The sequence below is a fragment of the Coregonus clupeaformis genome, chromosome 1, assembly GCF_020615455.1.
Source record: "Coregonus clupeaformis isolate EN_2021a chromosome 1, ASM2061545v1, whole genome shotgun sequence".
NCBI lineage: Eukaryota > Metazoa > Chordata > Actinopteri > Salmoniformes > Salmonidae > Coregonus > Coregonus clupeaformis.
The window spans coordinates 87,918,773-87,938,180 of NC_059192.1; the positions used below are offsets into that span (position 1 = coordinate 87,918,773).

The following is a 19,408-nucleotide window of genomic DNA, read 5'->3' on the forward strand; positions in this document are numbered from 1 at the left end:
ATGAACATTATGAGAACTGTTAGGAACCCAGGATGTTATTATGAACATTATGAGAACTGTTAGGAACCCAGGATGTTATTATGAACATATTATGAGAACTGTTAGGAACCCAGGATGTTATTATGAACATTATGAGAACTGTAAGGAACACAGGATGTTATTATGAACATTATGAGAACTGTTAGGAACCCAGGATGTTATTATGAACATATTATGAGAACTGTTAGGAACCCAGGATGTTATTATGAACATTATGAGAACTGTAAGGAACACAGGATGTTATTATGAACATCTGCTAAATGGCATATTATTATAATTATTATTATTATGAGAACTGTTAGGAACCCAGTATGTTATTATGAACATTATGAGAACTGTTAGGAACCCAGGATGTTATTATGAACATTATGAGAACTGTTAGGAACCCAGGATGTTATTATGAACATTATGAGAACTGTTAGGAACCCAGGATGTTATTATGAACATATTATGAGAACTGTTAGGAACCCAGGATGTTAGTATGAACATATTATGAGAACTGTTATTTTGGAAGCAGGGATGTTCTTTAGCTAGCTTGAACCAAGCTGCACTGAACTGGCCTGGTTACACATCCATCATAGTTGCAGTTTGGTTCAATAGTATGAAAAGAGACCTAGGAAGTAAGTAAAATGTAAATATGACAGTGTTAGGAGTTAGGTCTAACTAGGAGTTAGGCTCTCCTCCCACCACATAGAAAATTGCTGTTTTGGAAGCAGGGGTTGTTCTTAAGCTGATGTTTGGATATTCACACCACAGACCAATGTGATGAGGGCCGTCAGATATTCACACCACAGACCAATGTGATGAGGGCCGTCAGATATTCACACCACAGACCAATGTGATGAGGGCCGTCAGATATTCACACCACAGCCCAATGTGATGAGGGCCGTCAGATATTCACACCACAGACCAATGTGATGAGGGCCGTCAGATATTCACACCACAGACCAATGTGATGAGGGCCATCAGATATTCACACCACAGGGCCATAATGGTCACAGTTGGCTGTGCTTTCATCCCCCTTCTCTCAGAACAGTTAATTTGGCAGCTACAGAGACAGTGGCTGCTTCCCAAGTGGAACCCTATTCGATATAGTGCAGTACTGTTGACCAGGGCCCATAGGGCTGCCATTTGGGATGCATCCACACGGACTCCAGCTCTCATAATACACAGTCTGTCCTGTCTTATTTGTGGATATCAAGTTAAATAAGAAGTGTTATGTTTATTGAGTAAATTAATCCGTATGATATAATTAACAATATTTAATTGTGTCTCTTCAAGTGTTTTTGGATGGACATCATTGGATAAAGTGTGTGGGGGTTTGATGGAGTGGGTGTGCACGTGTGCGTCCTCTTGTCTGTCCTCTTGTCTGTCTGTCCTGCCGTCTGTCTGTCCTTTCATCTGTCCTTTCTGCTCTGTTATCTCAGAATAGGCCAGCAGATCCAGTCACACTTGAGATAGACGCCACGTCTCTCTGTCTGTTAGTGTCTGTGTGTCTGTCTCTGTGTTCTGACTGTGCCTCTCCTCATGTGTCTGATGCAGGCCTGTGCCCACCGTTGGAAGAATGTCTTCTATGACTCTGAGCATATCCTACCCCATGGTTACTGTTCCATCATCCCTCCTACGCTACAGGGCCGGACCCAAGCCCTCATCCCCTGCTACGAAGGTACAGTAGTACACACAAACACACACACACACACACACACCAACTCTACAGGGCAGGACCCCAGCCCTCATCAACCTGGTATGAAGGTACGGTAATGTTCTCAATCTTTTTTTGTTACTGTACCCCTAATTATATTTAGCTCTGCCTGAAGTACCCCCTCATGAACGACTGATCATTAGGTCTATTTTCTCCTGAGTTTTCCAAAGTACCCCCTTTATAAGCCACTTACTCTGATGGATACTAGTACCCAAGGTTGAGAAACACAGCTTTATACTTCAGGATTAGATCAAATAATGTAGAAACATGTCCTTTTTGGTTAACTATAGTATCTTCAGAACCCTTTGACTTTTACTACGGTTTGTTGTGTTACAGCCTGAATTTATCTGTAAGGTCCCTCAGTCGAGCAGTGGCTTGGGGCTGGGGAGTGGAGGGAGACGTTTTTTCCGGGGGCGGGGACTGTGGGGGCATCTCGGATGGTTGAGGGGCAGCTCTTTGGGAACTGTGGGGGGATCTTGGATGGTTGGTGGCCTGGTGGTTGGGAGCTTGGGCCGGTATAAATAAAAAAAGCAGACATTGAATATCCCTTGGAGCATGGTGAAGTTATTTTGGATGGTGTATCAATACACCCAGTCACTACCTAACTCAGTTGCCGGAGAGGAAGGAAACCGCTCAGGGATTTCACCATGAGGCCAATGGTGACTTTAAAACAGTTACATAGTTTAATGGCTGTGATAGGAGAAAACTGAGGATGGATAAACAACATTGTAGTTACTCCACAACACCAACCTAAATGAGAAGGAAGCCTGTACAGAATAAAAATATTCCAAAACATGCATCCTGTTTGCAATAAGGCACGAAAGTAAAACTGCCAAAAAATGTAGCAAAGAAATTAACTTTTGTCCTGAATACAAAGTGTTATGTTTGGGGCTACTGAGTACCACTCTCCATATTTTCAAGCATGGTGGTGGCTGCATCATGTTATCGGTATGTTTGTCATTGGCAAGGACTAGAGAGTTTATGATAAAAATAAACAGAATAGAGCTAAGCACAGGCAAAATCCTAGAGGAAAACCTGGTTCAGTCTGCTTTCCAACAGACGCTGGAGACAACCTTTCAGCAGGATAATAACCTAAAACACAAGGTCTAAAATACAGTGCATTCGGAAAGTATTCAGACCCCTTCACTTTTTCCACATTTTGTTACGTTACAGCCTTATTCTTAAACGGATTAAATTCTTTTTTTCCCCTCATCAATCTACACACAATACCCCATAATGACAAAGCAAAAACTGGTTTTTAGAAATGTTTGCAAATGTATTACAAATAAAAACCGGAAATATTACATTTACATAAGTATTCAGACCCTTTACTCAGTACTTTGGCAGCGATTACAGCCCCAAGTCTTCTTGGGTATGACGCTACAAGCTTGGCACACCTGTATACATTACAGTGAAATGCTTACTTACAGCCCTTAACCAACAGTGCATTTATTTATAAAAATAAAACAACAACAAAAAAAAAAGTGTTGAGAAAAAAAAGAGCAGAAGTAAAATAAAGTGACAGTAGGGAGGCTATATATACAGGGGGGTACCGTTGCAGAGTCAATGTGCGGGGGCACCGGCTAGTTGAGGTAGTATGTACATGTGGGTAGAGTTAAAGTGACTATGCATAAATAATTAACAGAGTAGCAGCAGCGTAAAAAGGATGGGGTGGGGGGGGCAGTGCAAATAGTCTGGGTAGCCATGATTAGCTGTTCAGGAGTCATATGGCTTGGGGGTAGAAGCTGTTGAGAAGTCTTTTGGACCTATACTTGGCACTCCGGTACCGCTTGCCGTGCGGTAGCAGAGAACAGTCTATGACTAGGGTGGCTGGAGTCTTTGACAATTTTGAGGGCCTTCCTCTGACACCGCCTGGTATAGAGGTCCTGGATGGCAGGAAGCTTTGCCCCAGTGATGTACTGGGCCGTACGCACTACCCTCTGTAGTGCCTTGCGGTCGGAGGCCAAGCAGTTGCCATACCAGGCGGTGATGCAACCAGTCAGGATGCTCTCGATGGTGCAGCTGTATAATTTTTTGAGGATCTGAGGACCCATGCCAAATCTTTTCAGTCTCCTGAGGGGGAATAGGCTTTGTCGTGCCCTCTTCACGACTGTCTTGGTGTGTTTGGACCATGATAGTTCGTTGGTGATGTGGACACCAAGGAACTTGAAGCTCTCAACCTGTTCCACTACAGCCCCGTCGATGAGAATGGGGGCGTGCTCAGTCCTCTTTTTTTTTCTGTAGTCCACAATCATCTCCTTTGTCTTGGTCACGTTGAGGGAGAGGTTGTTGTCCTGGCACCACACGGCCAGATCTCTACTAAAAATCAAGGATCTCTCTGTACTTTGCTCCTTTCATCTTTCCCTCAATCCTGACTAGTCTCCCAGTCCCTGCCGCTGAAAAACATCCCCACAGCATGATGCTGCCAGCACCATGCTTCACCGTAGGGATGGTGCCAGGTTTCCTCCAGACGTGACGCTTGACATTCAGGCCAAATAATTCAATCTTGGTTTCATCAGACCAGAGAATCTTGTTTCTCATGGTCTAAGAGTCTTTAGGTGCCTTTTGGCGAACTCCAAGCGGGCGGTCATGTGCCTTTTAGTGAGGAGTGGCTTCCATATGGCCACTTTACCATAAATTGCCTGATTGGTGGAGTGCTGCAGAGATGGTTGTCCTTCTGGAAAGTTCTCCCATCTCCACAGAGGAACTCAGGAGCGCTGTCAGAGTGACCATCGGGTTCTTGGTCACCTCCCTGACCAAGGCCCTTCTCCCTCGATTGCTCAGTTTGGCCAGGCGGCCAGCTCTAGATAGAGTCTTGGTGGTTCCAAACTTCTTCCATTTAAGAATGAGGGAGGCCACTGTGTTCTTGGGGTCCTTCAATGCGGCAAAAATGTGTTAGTACCCTTCCCCATATCTGTGCCTCGACACAATCCTGTCTCTGAGCTCTACGGACAATTCCTTCGACCTCATGGCTTGGTTTTTGCTCTGACATGCACTGTCAGCTGTGGGACCTTATATAGACAGGTGTGTGCCTTTCCAAATCATGTCCAATCAATTGAATTTACCACAGGTGGACTCCAATCAAGTTGTAGAAACATCTCAAGGATGATCAATGGAAACAGGATGCACCTGAGCTCAATTTCAAGTCTCATTGCAAAGGTTCTGCATACTTATGTAAATAATGTTTTTCTGTTTTAATAAATGTGCACAAATGTCTAAAAACTTGTTTTCGCTTTGTCATTATGGTGTATTGTGTGTAGATAGGTGAGGAAAATTTTAGAATAAGGCTTAATAACGTAACAAAACGTGGGAAAAGTGAAAGAGTCTGAACACTTCCCGAATGCACTGTACACTGGAGTTGCTTACCAAGACAACATTAAATGTTCCTGAGTGGCCTAGTTACAGTTTTGACTTAAATCAGCTTGAAAACCTATGGCATGACTTGAAAATGGCTGTTTAGCAATGATCAACAATCAACTTGACAGAGCTTGAAGAATTTTAAAAATAATAATGTGCAAATATTGCACAATCCAGGTGTGCAAAGCTCTTAGAGACTTACCCAGAAAGACCCACAGCTGTAATTGCTGCCAAAGGTGATTCTAGCATGTATTGACTCAGGGGGTTGAATACTTATCTAATGAAGATATATTAGTGTTTTATTTTTCATACAATTATTTTACAACTGTTAGAATTTTTCTTCTACTTTGACATTACAGATTATTTTGTGTAGATCATTGACAATTAAATCCATTTTAATCCCACTTTGTAACACAAAAAAGTCAAGGGGTGTGAATACTTTCTGAAGGCACTGGACAATGGCTGCATACAGACAGACAGTAATGTAATGGTTACTGCACAGTAACTTTCCATGAAGACACAGACTGAAGTTTACTGAGTTTATAAGGAGGATGAGGTGGAGAGGGTTTGTGTGTTTAACCTGTGTCTGTGTGTGTGTGTTTATGTTGTGTATACCCTCGGCCCCGGGTTAGACACAGGGAGTTTATCATGGCACACGTTCTCTCCAGGTCTCACAATGAGTTATAGACTTACACGCATGCATGTGCACACACACACACACACACACACACACACACACACCAGACCACTGACTGACATCCTGGCTTTAAAGGACTAGCTAAGAGCCTTGAAGTGTTCTCTCTCAAACCAACTCAAGAGAGAAATATGAGCTCAGTCTGGCAGGACCCAACACCTGGAGCTTCCACGGACACACACTGTGTTGCTAAAGAATAAAATATTACACACACACGCACATAAACACACACACATTCACACTTCGCTGTGCTGCTAAAGGATAGAATATTACACACACACGCACATAAACACACACACATTCACACTTCGCTATGCTGCTAAAGGATAGAATATTCCACACACTAACCAGGTTTCCATCCAAAGTACATATCGGATAAAAAATGTCATGACGACAGGCCTGATTGAAACAGAACATTTTTCTGTGAACTTTCCAAATGTCGACAAAACAAAATACGCTAGACAAGGTGGAATCTTTTTGTGTCTGTAAAATGAATTATGCGAGAAATGTCGTACGCTTTTATGCGCAAATATTGATATAATAACCATGATATCGAAGTACAATTGAAGTCACACAATGATATTGTGAGGTCCTCCCACTACGACTCAGGAAAGCATGCAGTTTATTAGGCTACAGAGGAAATAAGTTATGATGAACTTCACAGGGTGGTGAAAGTGCAAGGTGATGAGCTTGATGCTCCTTTCCAATAAATATCTAGGGTTTATTCTAGTGACATGATGATCGATGCTTGGCTGCCGTTTGACAAATAAAAATAATATTGGAAATGCGATGGAAACCTATTTAACTTGTGAATTATATTTGGTAAGTGGGAATTTAACCGCAAAATATATTTTTATGTGCACTACGTCATCACGCAGTCTTTTATCTGCAACACGTCAATTTGATGGAAACATCTCTGGTGGGAATATATTGTTTTTATGCAGATTTTTGTATTCGCATGAAAATCTGTAGCCAATTGGATTGAAACCTAGCTAGTGTTTAGGTCCAGCCAAGTGAGGTAGCGATGTAGGAATGTATATTCCCTCCATAGGCGAAATTGCCACGGGATGGGGGAACATAGCTATTTGATGCTAGCCAGTAACTCCTCTAGTATGTGTTGACGTCATTTCACAAGATTGGATGGAAGCTGTAGAGATCTGTAAGAAATGGCACTTCTGTAGCCAAATATCTTAGTCATCAATTTGTTTGGTTTTTAAGCAATAATTGACCTGGTATGATGGTGCATTGATCAGTTATACAGTTTAAAGCCGTTATTTGTGCGTTTTGGCCCAAAATCAACCTTTAAAGTAACTCTCCAGTGATTCCAGATTTCTATGAAATATGACCTATAATTAAAATAATTAATTAATGTTAAAAAGCAGCTTTTCTGTGTTGGAATGGGGTGGGCATATACCAGTCAATAAAAATATATAAATGCAAGTAGACTGCTGATTGGCCAGCTCATCCTCCTCAGGAGGATGACATCATCCTTTATGAGGAAATAGCATGCATTTGTTAAATGTTCTGTTTGAGATGGGGTTTTTGATGAGTTTTTTTCTCTCTCCAATTTATGCTTTGGCCACAAATACGAGTATAGGATGAGTCAACAGCATTATTTGGGTTTGAGTTAACAGAATATTAACTTTTAAAAGTGAGATATTCCCCTAACTATTTACTTTAAAACTACAATATTTTCTCTCAGCCTCATGGCAAAATGTGTAGAGTAGCAAGAAATTAGCTTTAAAACTGCTAAATGTTTTCTCATACTCATGGCAAAATGTGAAGAATAGCATGAGATGAGCTTTAAAACAACAAATGTTTCTCTCTGTCCCATGGCAAAATGTGTAGAATTGCAGAAAATGTGCTTTAAAACTGCAACATTTTCTCTGACTCATGACAAAATGTGTAGAATAGCATTATAAAACTGCAACATTTTCTCTGGCTCACGACAAAATGTGTAGAATAGAATTATAAAACTGCACACGTTTCAAAATACCCCTCCATCCAAACACCCCTCAAGAGAGGCATAGTAAGTCATGTCAAACTATGTAGAATTGCAAGAAATGCAATTCTTAATCCCCTCCAATATCTACACCCCAATTTCACCCTTGATTCCTTCTGAAATGTTTTCTTTAGGAAACAGTTAGATTAAGAGGTGGGAGACATGGAGGAAGCTGTGTTGGCCTGGTGTTTTTCAAGAATATTTGCGGAATTTATGAATTTATGAAACTTTTTTTAGCCAGTCGAGTCAGGAACAATATTCATATTTATAATGACGGCCTGGTAGCAAGAGGCAGACTGGGGCCAATTTTCACATAGTGTCTCAAAGAAGGAGTGGTAGGAGTGGTGATCTTGGATATTCATTATTATCTAAAATGCAGAACTGATCCTAGATCAGCACTCCTACTCTAAGACTCTTTGTGAATAGGGGCCCAGATACAATAGGGTATCCGTTACCTACTTCCCTATTTTACGATGTTAGGAGGTACAGCCTGGGACCACCCTCTTTTACCATGTGTTAGGAGGGATACAGATTATGATCAATCAAATCCATATGCCTTACTGTTTAAATTGGTCAACAGTCAGGTTTCTCTGCCCTCAAAGTAATTTATAGGCCTTGTACATTTTAACACAATGAAGGTGGTTTGAAAAGTATCTATAGAAAAGCATTTACCTAGCATGTCCTGTACAAGTATCTTGAACTGCATCCGAAATGGCACCCTATTCCCTATATAGTGCACTACTTTTGACCAGGGCCCTATGGGTCGGGACCAAAAGTAGAGCACTATATAGGGAATAGGGTGCCATTTGGAAGTCAGACCATGATTTAATGAAATGATTTGTTTTGATTCAGCAAGTTTCTTTTTCAAAGGAAGGCAGGCCTTTATTTGGCTCGCAGGTTGAGATGTTTTACTTTCTTCCTTTCTGCATTTGCTGCCAATCACAGGGAGCCACTCCTGCCAAGCAGCTACACACACACACACACACACACACAGAAACACACATACACAAAAACACACACACACAGATAGAAACACACACACAGACAGAAACACACACACACACACAAACACACATAAACACACATACACAGTTCAGCTAGGCCTCACATGGGGCCATGTGTACCGTGTGATTCTTACAAATCCAAGCCCAATATTGTTCTTTAACAAGAGAGTGTCCCCCCCCCCATAGATTGCCCCCCCCCCATAGAGGCAGAGTTCCCCCTCCAAGAGGCAGTGTCCCCCCCATAGAGGCAGAGTGTCCCCCCCATAAAGGCAGAGTCCCCCCCCCATAAAGGCAGAGTCCCCCCCCCCCCAAGAGACAATGTCCCCCCCCCAAGAGGCAGAGTGTGTGTCCCCCCCCAAGAGGCAGAGTGTGTGTCCCCAAGAGGCAGTGTCCCCCCAAGTTTGAGTTTTTGTTGAACGTGGCCTTACTCTGTAGTTTATCTGCGTTCCAAATGGCACCCTATCCCCTACATAGTGCACTACTTTAGACCAGGACCCATAGGGCTCTGGTCAAAAGTAGTGCACTATATAGGGAATAGGGTGCCATGTCGGACAAAGGCGAACTTTCTTCTCCCAGATTCTTACTTGGCCGGCACTGAAGACTTTGACTAGCTCCATATGGAATGCAGGGAGAAGTGGAGTATAAATGGCTCAGGTACACAGCCAAATCATCCGTGGTTTGTTTTTTCTTTGCAGACTATAAGCAGAAGTATGGGGAAGAGCACGGCTCGTGCCAAGCGGGGATGGCAGGCGTTTTTACTGAGGTCAGTAGCAGTCTCCTCTTCTAATACATGGTACTGCTCTGTGGGGCTGCTGTTATCAAGGGCTGTTTGGAGGCTGCTCTTTCAGTTTGGGATAGCTTTTAATGGTAGAGAAAACAAATGAGCACACACACACACACACACACCAGACACACACACACACCAGACACACACACCAGACACACCAGACACACACACACCAAACACACACACCAGACACAGACACACACACACACCAGACACACACACCAGACACACACACACATACACACCAGACACACACACACACACCAGACACACACACCCAGACACACCTACAGACGACAGTCATACTGCTATGAAGCTGCTATTCTTCTGTTTGGGTTCTGTTTTCAAGGCTGGGCTATCAGCAGTCTTCAACGTCAGCTTTGGATAAAGGTCATCACACGATCTGCCCGGTATTACTCCAATATAGTGAGTGAATGAGAATTTACCAGACTTAACCTCTCTGATACACTCTAGGCCTTGTTCCTCCCATAAAGGGATAGGGTCAGAAGGAAATCAAAATGTATTTTGCCTTAACAGCAGAAACATGGCTATTTTTATTTTTATTGTACCTTTATTTAACTAGGCAAGTCCGTTAAGAACAAATTCTTATTTACAATGACGGCCTACACCGGCCAAACCCGGACGACGCTGGGCCAATTGTGCGCCGCCCTATGGGACTCCCAATCACGGCCGGTTGTGATACAGCCTGGAATCGAACCAGGGGATCTGTAGTGATGCCTCAAGCACTGAGATGCAGTGCCTTATACCGCTGCGCCACTCGGGAGCCCAGTCAAACCCTATGTTCTTCCATTCACACTTCCTTTTCCTCAGTCTGATTTCTCCAGGTGTCACGTACGTTGATGAACGGGTCAGACCAAGGCGCAGCGTGATATGCATACATGTTTATTTGAACCGAATAAACAACAACAAAACAATAAACTAAACGAAACGTGAAGTCCAAGGTACACAAACAACATACCTCACACGGAACAAGATCCCACAACCCACTAGTGCCAATAGGCTGCCTAAGTATGGTCCCCAATCAGAGACAACGAGCGACAGCTACCTCTGAATGGGAACCACACCGGCCAACATAGATCTAGACATACTAGAATGTACAACATGGACAGACACAGCAAGGAAAATATACACCCTGACTCAACAAATAAGAGTCCCCAGAGTCAGGGCGTGACAGTACCCCCCCCCAAAGGTGCGGACTCCGACCGCACAACCTTTACTTAACAGGGCAGGGGCCGGGTGGGCATTCCGCCTCGGAGGCGGATCCGGCTCCGGGCGTGACAACCACCTATTCTCCACCTCCCTGTTGCGCCCCTGGTCTGGTCTGGACCTCGGCGCGCTGCTTCCCCTCTCCTTCCTCCCACTATACTCCAAGCCCTGTCTGGACCCTGGTGTGGGAGACCCCGAACCTGGAGAGGGGCTGACGTCTGGGTCTGGACTGGAGCCGCTGACCGGAGCTGGACTGGGCACCGGTGTAGCGGACTGCTCAGGCTCCGGACTGGAGCCGCTGACCGGATCTGGACTGGACCCCGGTGGAGCGGACTGCTCTGGCTCCAGAGTGGAGCCGCTGACCGGAGCTGGATCAGGCACCGGTGGAGCGGACTACTCTGGCTCCGGAGTGGAGCCGCTGACCGGAGCTGGACTGGACCCCGGTGGAGTGGACTGCTCTGGCTCCGGAGTGGAGCCGCTGACCAGAGCTGGATCAGGCACCGGTGGAGCGGACTGCTCTGGCTCCGGACTGGAGCAGCTGACCGGAGCTGGATCAGGCACTGGTGGAGCGGACTGCTCTGGCTCCGGACTGGAGCTGCTGACTGGTACCGGACAAGGCACCGGTGGAACGGGCACGGGCCGTGCCGGACTGGACTCACTCACCACTGGTCTGGTGCGAGGAGCAGGCACGGGCCGAACCGGACTAGGAACATGCACCACTGGCTTGGTGCGAGGAGCAGGAACAGGCCGGGCCGGACTGGCGACACGCACCACTGGCTTGGTGCGAGGGACAGGAACAGGCCAGGCCGGGCTGGCGACGCGCACCACTGGCTTGGTGCGAGGTACAGGAACGGGCCGGACCGGACTACGAAGGCGGACTGGAGGTCTGGAGCGGAGAGCTGGCACAACCCGTCCTGGCTGGCTGCCCACTTTCGCACTACACGTGCGCACTGGGCTGTGCACGCGTACTGGCGATACAGCTCGTAGAACTGGCGCAGGATATGCAGGACCGAGGAGGCGTACTGGAGACCAGGAGTGTTGAGCCGGCACACCCCGTCCTGGCTGGATGCCCATCTTCGCACGGCACGTGCGTGGTGCAAGCACAGGACGTACAGGACTGTGCCGGCGCACTGGCAACACAGTACGTAGCTCCGCATAACACGGAGCTTGCCCAGTCATACGCCTTCTCGCGTGAGTACGGGGAGTTGGCTCTGCTCTAACCCTAGGCTCCGCCAACCACCCCGTGTGCCCCCCCCCAATTTTTTTTTATTGGGGCTGCCTCTCTGGCTTTTTCCTTGACCGGCCTCCTCCGTGTTGCCGTTGCTCCTCTCCTGCCTGGGCATCTACCTTAGCCCATGGTCCTTTCCCCGCAAATATCTCTTCCCATGACCACAATTTGCCCACATGTGACATGGCCCTTCGCTCCGCCTGGGCACGCTGCTTGGTCCTCGTTTGGTGGGATCTTCTGTCACGTTCGTTCATAAACGGGTCAGACCAAGGCGCAGAGTGATATGCATACATGTTTATTTGAACCGAATAAACAACAACAAAACAATAAACTAAACGAAATGTGAAGTCCAAGGTACACAAACAACATACCTCATACGGAACAAGATCCCACAACCCACTAGTGCCAATAGGCTGCCTAAGTATGGTCCCCAATCAGAGACAACGAGCGACAGCTGCCTCTGAATGGGAACCACACCGACCAACATAGATCTAGACATACTAGACAATAACATAGATCTACACCACATAGAAAATACACACCCTGACTCAACAAATAAGAGTCCCCAGAGTCAGGGCGTGACACCAGGCTATTTGCACAAGATGTGTTTTCTTCAGATAATTAAATACTGGAGTGTGGTTAGGCTCACATGCTCACAGTGAGTTACTAAGTTACATTAGCTTGTTAACATCTCCTGACCTGGAGTGTGGTTAGGCTCACATGGTCTCATGTCACCCCACTCCTCCGCACACTCCACTGGCTTCCAGTTGAGGCTTGCATCTACTACAAGACCATGGTGCTTGCCTACGGAGCCTTGAGGGGAACGGCACCTCCTTACCTTCAGGCTCTGATCAGACCCTACACCCAAACGAGGGCACTACGTTCATCCACCTCTGGCCTGCTAGCCCCCCTACCTCTACGGAAGCACAGTTCCCGCTCAGCCCAGTCAAAGCTATTCGATGCTCTGGCACCCCAATGGTGGAACAAGCTCCCCCACGACGCCAGGACAGCGGAGTCACTGACCACCTTCCGGAGACACTTGAAACCCTACCTCTTTAAGGAATAGCTGGAATAGTATAAAAGTAATCCTTCTACCCCCCCTCCCCTCTCCCCCACAAAAAAAAAAAGTGGTTGTCCCACTGGCTATCCTAAGTTGAATGCACCAATTTGTAAGTCGCTCTGGATAAGAGTGTCTGCTAAATGACGTAAATGTAAATGTTTAACACTTGACCACAATGGCTGCATCCCAAATGACTCCCTATTCCATATATAGTCACTACTGACCAAGGTCCATAGCTCTCTGGTCAAAATTGGTGCACTATATAGGGAATATGGTGCCATTTGCGACACAGCCATGCTCTTTGTACGGAGTCTGTGCTTTGATGGAGTGATATAAGGACATTTACATTTTACATTTAAGTCATTTAGCAGATGCTCTTATCCAGAGCGACTTACAGTTAGTGAGTGCATACAAGTACTGCCAGTCCATTAAAGTGTGATCCAGTAACTTGACTTATTAAGTTAATTGCTGAACAGTCTACTCTCTCTCTCTGTCTGTCTGTCTGTCTGTCTGTCTGTCTGTCTGTCTGTCTGTCTGTCTGTCTGTCTGTCTGTCTGTCTGTCTGTCTGTCTGTCTGTCTGTCTGTCTGTCTGTCTGTCTGTCTGTCTGTCTGTCTGTCTGTCTGTCTGTCTGTCTGTCTGTCTGTCTGTCTGTCTGTCTGTCTGTCTGTCTGTCTGTCTGTCTGTCTGTCTGTCTGTCTGTCTGTCTGTCTGTCTGTCTGTCTGTATCTCTGTCTGTATCTCTGTCTGTATCTCTGTCTGTCTCTCTGTCTGTCTCTCTGTCTGTCTCTCTGTCTGTCTCTCTGTCTGTCTGTCTCTCTGTCTGTCTCTCTGTCTGTCTCTCTGTCTGTCTCTCTGTATCTCTGTCTGTCTCTCTTTCTGTCTCTCTGTCTCTCTTTCTGTCTCTCTGTGTGTCTGTGTCTGTGTGCCCAGACGAGCAGTGTTCTGTTCTATTCTGATCAGACACTGGAACATAAATTAACCAACACCACCACCATTACCTTACCTGACAGACCAGTAGCAGTTCCAAGCCCTGAACCAAGTCCGTCTTTCAAATTGCTGAGCTGTCTGTGTGCTCAGAGAAGTGTTCCCATCTGATCAGCATCACCTAGTAGCAATAATACCCAGAACCCAAGTCCTTCTTTCAAATCAGTTCAGACCACAGACCATCATTTCACTCTGCACCCCATACCGTAGGGAATCTAGCCTGGAATCCAAACTGCACCCTGTGGGGAATCTTAGCCTGGCGTCCAGCCTGAATATCACTCTGTTTCACTTTACAGATTCAGTCTGAAACCACTTCAATAGACAGGTACTTGGACCGTCTAGATGAGAAAGTATTCCGTCTGGATTCCAGGCTATGGGGAATCCACATCATATGAGACCTTTGCATAGTGCAAGTCTGGATTCCAGGCTATGGAGAATCCACATCATATGAGACCTTTGCATAGTGCAAGGCTGAAAATGTTTAAAGAATGCGCACAGAGTAGAAATACAGATGAGCATCCAAGTTGCATGTCAGGATTGTGTTAAAAGAAGCTCGGGGGGGTTGTTGGACTCAACAATGGAGTTGTCTGAACAAAGGAGCAAAAGATCATCATGTTTTCCACTGCAGAATATCAATAGACCGACTAGTAAAGAGCTGTCAAAGACTCTTGGACAACGTTTCTGTACATAGTGTCAGAATCTGAAGAATGTTAGATATAATAGACAGCTGTTGTTCTGAACCTTTTGTCTATGAACTGTAGTTCATGTTCTTAGTATTCCAGTATTTCACAGATGTGTGACAGCAGGTGGACAACATTATGACATTCTAAAATTAAGTGAGAGCTGGATGACAACATTCTGACATTCTAAAATCAAGTGACAGCAGGAGGTCAACATTCTGACATTCTAAAATCAAGTGACAGCAGGAGGTCAACATTCTGACATTCTAAAATCAAGTGACAGCAGGAGGACAACATTCTGACATTCTAAAATCAAGTAACAGCAGGAGGTCAACATTCTGACATTCTAAAATCAAGTGACAGCAGGACAACATTCTGACATTCTAAAATCAAGTGACAGCAGGAGGTCAACATTCTGACATTCTAAAATCAAGTGACAGCAGGAGGTCAACATTCTGACATTCTAAAATGAAGTGACAGCAGGAGGACAACATTCTGACATTCTAAAATCAAGTGACAGCAGCAGGACAACATTCTGACATTCTAAAATCAAGTGACAGCAGCAGGACAACATTATGACATTCTAAAATCAAGTGACAGCAGGAGGACAACATTCTGACATTCTGAAATCAAGTGACAGCAGGAGGACAACATTCTGACATTCTAAAATCAAGTGACAGCAGGAGGACAACATTCTGACATTCTGAAATCAAGTGACAGCAGGAGGACAACGTTCTGACATTCTGAAATCAAGTGACAGCAGGACAACATTCTGACATTCTAAAATCAAGTGACAGCAGGAGGACAACATTCTGACATTCTAAAATCAAGTGACAGCTGGACAACATTTTGATGTTCTAAAATCAAGTGACAGCAGGAGGACAACATTCTGACATTCTGAAATCAAGTGACAGCAGGACAACATTCTGACATTCTAAAATCAAGTGACAGCAGGAGGACAACATTCTGACATTCTAAAATGAAGTGACAGCTGGACAACATTCTAACGTTCTAAAATCTAGTGACAGCAGGATGCGTCTGACGTTCTAAAATCTAGTGTGACCATCAGATGAAGGACTGACTGACCAATCAACTTCATATGTTTGTTGGTTTACTTCCTGACTAGATACATTCTTGTCATTCATTAGACTTTTTGTATTGTAACTTTGTTGGGTTGACTGTGTGAGAGACAGGGAGTCAATATGGTGTGTGGTGATGGTGTGTTTGTGGTTATGTCCAGGAGCTGGTGATTATGGGAGCTCCAGGATCATACTATTGGACAGGAACAGTCAAGGTCTACAACCTGTCCTCCAACACGTTCTACAACCCCAACAAAGTAGACGTCGACTCACACAGATACAGCTATCTAGGTATGTATCCTATCTTTGATTAGTTTACTCAATAAATTAATAAATCAATCAATCACATTTATATACAGCCTTTTTACATCAACCGTTTGTCAAAAAGGCTTTACAGTAACAAAGCCTATACTACCAAAGAGCAAGAGTCAATTATCACACTTGACCAAATCTAACTGTCTGTTTGACCAAATCTAACTGTCTGTTTGACCAACTCTAACTGTCTGTTTGATCAACTCTAACTGTCTGTTTGACCAAATCTAACTGCCTGACCAACTCTAGCTGTCGGTTTGACCAAATCTAACTGTCTGTTTGATCAACTCTAACTATCGGGTTGACCTACTCTAACTGTCTGTTTGATCAACTCTAACTGTCTGTTTGACCGACTCTTAACTGTGTCTGATCAACTCTGTCTGTTTGACCAATTCTAACTGTCTGTTTGATCAAATCTAACTGTCTGACCAACTCTGTCTGTTTGACCAACTCTAACTGTCTGTTTGACCAATTCTAACTGTCGGTTTGACCAACTCTAACTGTCGGTTTGACCAACTCTAACTGTCGGTTTGACCAACTATAAATGTCGGTTTAACAAACTGTAACTGTCAGTTTGACCAACTATGTCGGTTTGACCAACTCTAACTATTGGTTTATCAAACTCTAACTATCGGTTTGACCAACTCTGTCGGTTTGACCAACTCTAACTGTCGGTTTGACCAACTCTAACTGTCGGTTTGACCGACTTTTAGCTGTCTGTTTGACCTACTCTAACTGTCGGTTTGACCAACTCTAACTGTCGGTTTGACCAACTATAAATGTCGGTTTAACAAACTGTAACTGTCAGTTTGACCAACTATGTCGGTTTGACCAACTCTAACTATTGGTTTATCAAACTCTAACTATCGGTTTGACCAACTCTGTTTGTTTGACCAACTCTAACTGTCGGTTTGACCGACTTTTAGCTGTCTGTTTGACCTACTCTAACTGTCGGTTTGACCGACTCTATCTGTCTGACCGACTCTGTTTGTTTGACCAACTCTAACTGTCGGTTTGACCAACTCTAATTGTCTGTTTGACCAACTCTAGCTGTCGGTTTGACCGACTCTTAGCTATCTGTTTGACCAACTCTAACTCTAGGTTTGACCAACTCTGTCTGTTTGATCAACTCTAACTATCGGTTTGACCAACTCTAACTGTCGGTTTGACCGACTCTAACTGTCTGTTTGATCAACTCTAACTATCGGTTTGACAAACTCTAACTGTCGGTTTAAACAACTCTAACTGTCTGTTTGATCAACTCTAACTATCGGTTTAAACAACTCTAACTGTCTGTTTGATCAACTCTAACTATCGGGTTGACCTACTCTAACTGTCTGTTTGATCAACTCTAACTGTCTGTTTGACCGACTCTTAACTGTGTCTGATCAACTCTAACTGTCTGTTTGACCAATTCTAACTGTCTGTTTGATCAAATCTAACTGTCTGACCAACTCTGTCTGTTTGACCAACTCTAACTGTCTGTTTGACCAACTCTAACTGTCGGTTTGACCAACTCTAACTGTCGGTTTGACCAACTCTAACTGTCGGTTTGACCAACTATAAATGTCGGTTTAACAAACTGTAACTGTCAGTTTGACCAACTATGTCGGTTTGACCAACTCTAACTATTGGTTTATCAAACTCTAACTATCGGTTTGACCAACTCTGTTTGTTTGACCAACTCTAACTGTCGGTTTGACCGACTTTTAGCTGTCTGTTTGACCTACTCTAACTGTCGGTTTGACCAACTCTAACTGTCGGTTTGTGTCACGGCTCAGACAGACGACAAGAGGACCACAATTGCGTCACACCAGAAAGTTTATTTAAACTTAAGGGAAAAGGGAAGTAGGGAGTGAGTGAAGGCTCCAGGGGTTATCCCGTCCAGTGTGCTGGGTCTGTGCCTCCCCCCAGTGGCAGCGATGCGTCCGATGACGCCGGTGGTTGGTGGTCCAGAAGTCCTGGGGGGGGAGGAAACACAGACACAACGGGGCGGATGAAAACAGGCAACAGTACAGTTCAAGGGAATCCAAAATACGTAGTAGCAAGGCAGAAGGCTGGTCAGAGTTACCGGGATTGAAGAGTAGTCAGGAGTCGTAATGGCAGAAGCAGGTCTGGATCTCCTAAGGCAGAAGAGTATCCAATAAACAGGCAGGTCCGGGGTCACAAAACCAGGGTGAGCCAGAAGCGCGAGCAAACAGGTTCCGGGTGTGAGCTTTGCAGACGATCTGACACCGGAGAGCTGAAAGACAGGGCCTTAAATACTGGGAGAGGTTAGTGGGTAATGCAGCGCAGCTGGCAGAGTAATTAGAGCCGAGCAGAGCAGGGACAGGTGGAGCTAGTTAGGCTGAGTAGAGAGAGGGAGGTGAGCAGAGTGGAAGATAGTGGAAACCAATTAAGGTGGTAACCCGGTGGAGTGAGAGGGCTCATGACAGAACCCCCCCAAGGGACGGCCCCAGAAGTCCCAAGAGCAACACCACGCCGGGCGGGAGGAGGGGAGCCGGAGGAGGGCTAGAACTCCTCCGAACGGTCCCGAGTGAACGTCCTCATCCTCGGAGGAAGCCGGAGGGCCGTGGTCGGGAGATGGGACAGGTCCCGAGACAGGATCAGGCACAGGACAGGAAGCCGAGCGGGCCGGACGGTTAGGGACCCCTCTGGGGCGGCCCCCTACGGATTGCAGGTTGATCAGGATGCCGTTGGTGGAAAGCGGTGATGAGAGTCCTATCCACAATCCGACTAGCTGGCACCCAGGTCCTTTCCTCAGGTCCATAGCCCTCCCAGTCAATGAGGTACTGGAGACCCCTACCCCTCCGTCTGGACCGAAGCAGGCGGCGGGACGGTGTAAACCAGACCACCATCGACGAGCCGTGGAGGAGGAGGACCAGGCGCAGCAGGGACCAGCGGACTCTCATGGATGGGCTTAATCTTAGACACATGGAAAGTGGGGTGCACCCTCAGGGAATTAGGCAGTTGGAGCCGGACAGCAGTTGGGCTAATCACTCTTATGATAGGGAATGGGCCAATGAACCGAGGTGCCAGCTTCTGCGACTCCACCCTGAGTGGCAGGTTCTTCGATGACAACCACACCCTTTGACCAACATGGTAGGTGGGAGCAGGAATTCTCCGACGGTTGGCCCCGGTAGTGTAGCTGGCAACGGACCTGAGGAGTGTGGCTCGGGCTTGTGACCAGGTGCGGCGACATCGACGGGCAAAAGCAAGTGCAGATGGGCAAGTAACCTCCTCCTCCTGGC

At 45.7% G+C, this 19,408-nt stretch overlaps 1 protein-coding gene across 1 annotated transcript in view; it reads left to right on the top strand.

Annotated features, from left to right (window-relative positions):
• The window catches only part of LOC121578210 (integrin alpha-9-like), a 224,420-nt gene that overhangs the window by 37,127 nt on the left and 167,885 nt on the right, over positions 1-19,408 (top strand). The window contains exons 4-6 of the mRNA XM_041892414.1: positions 1,582-1,705; positions 9,494-9,561; positions 16,007-16,136. Coding sequence (XP_041748348.1) covers positions 1,582-1,705; positions 9,494-9,561; positions 16,007-16,136 — 322 coding nt within the window. The remainder of the gene's footprint in view (positions 1-1,581; positions 1,706-9,493; positions 9,562-16,006; positions 16,137-19,408) is intronic.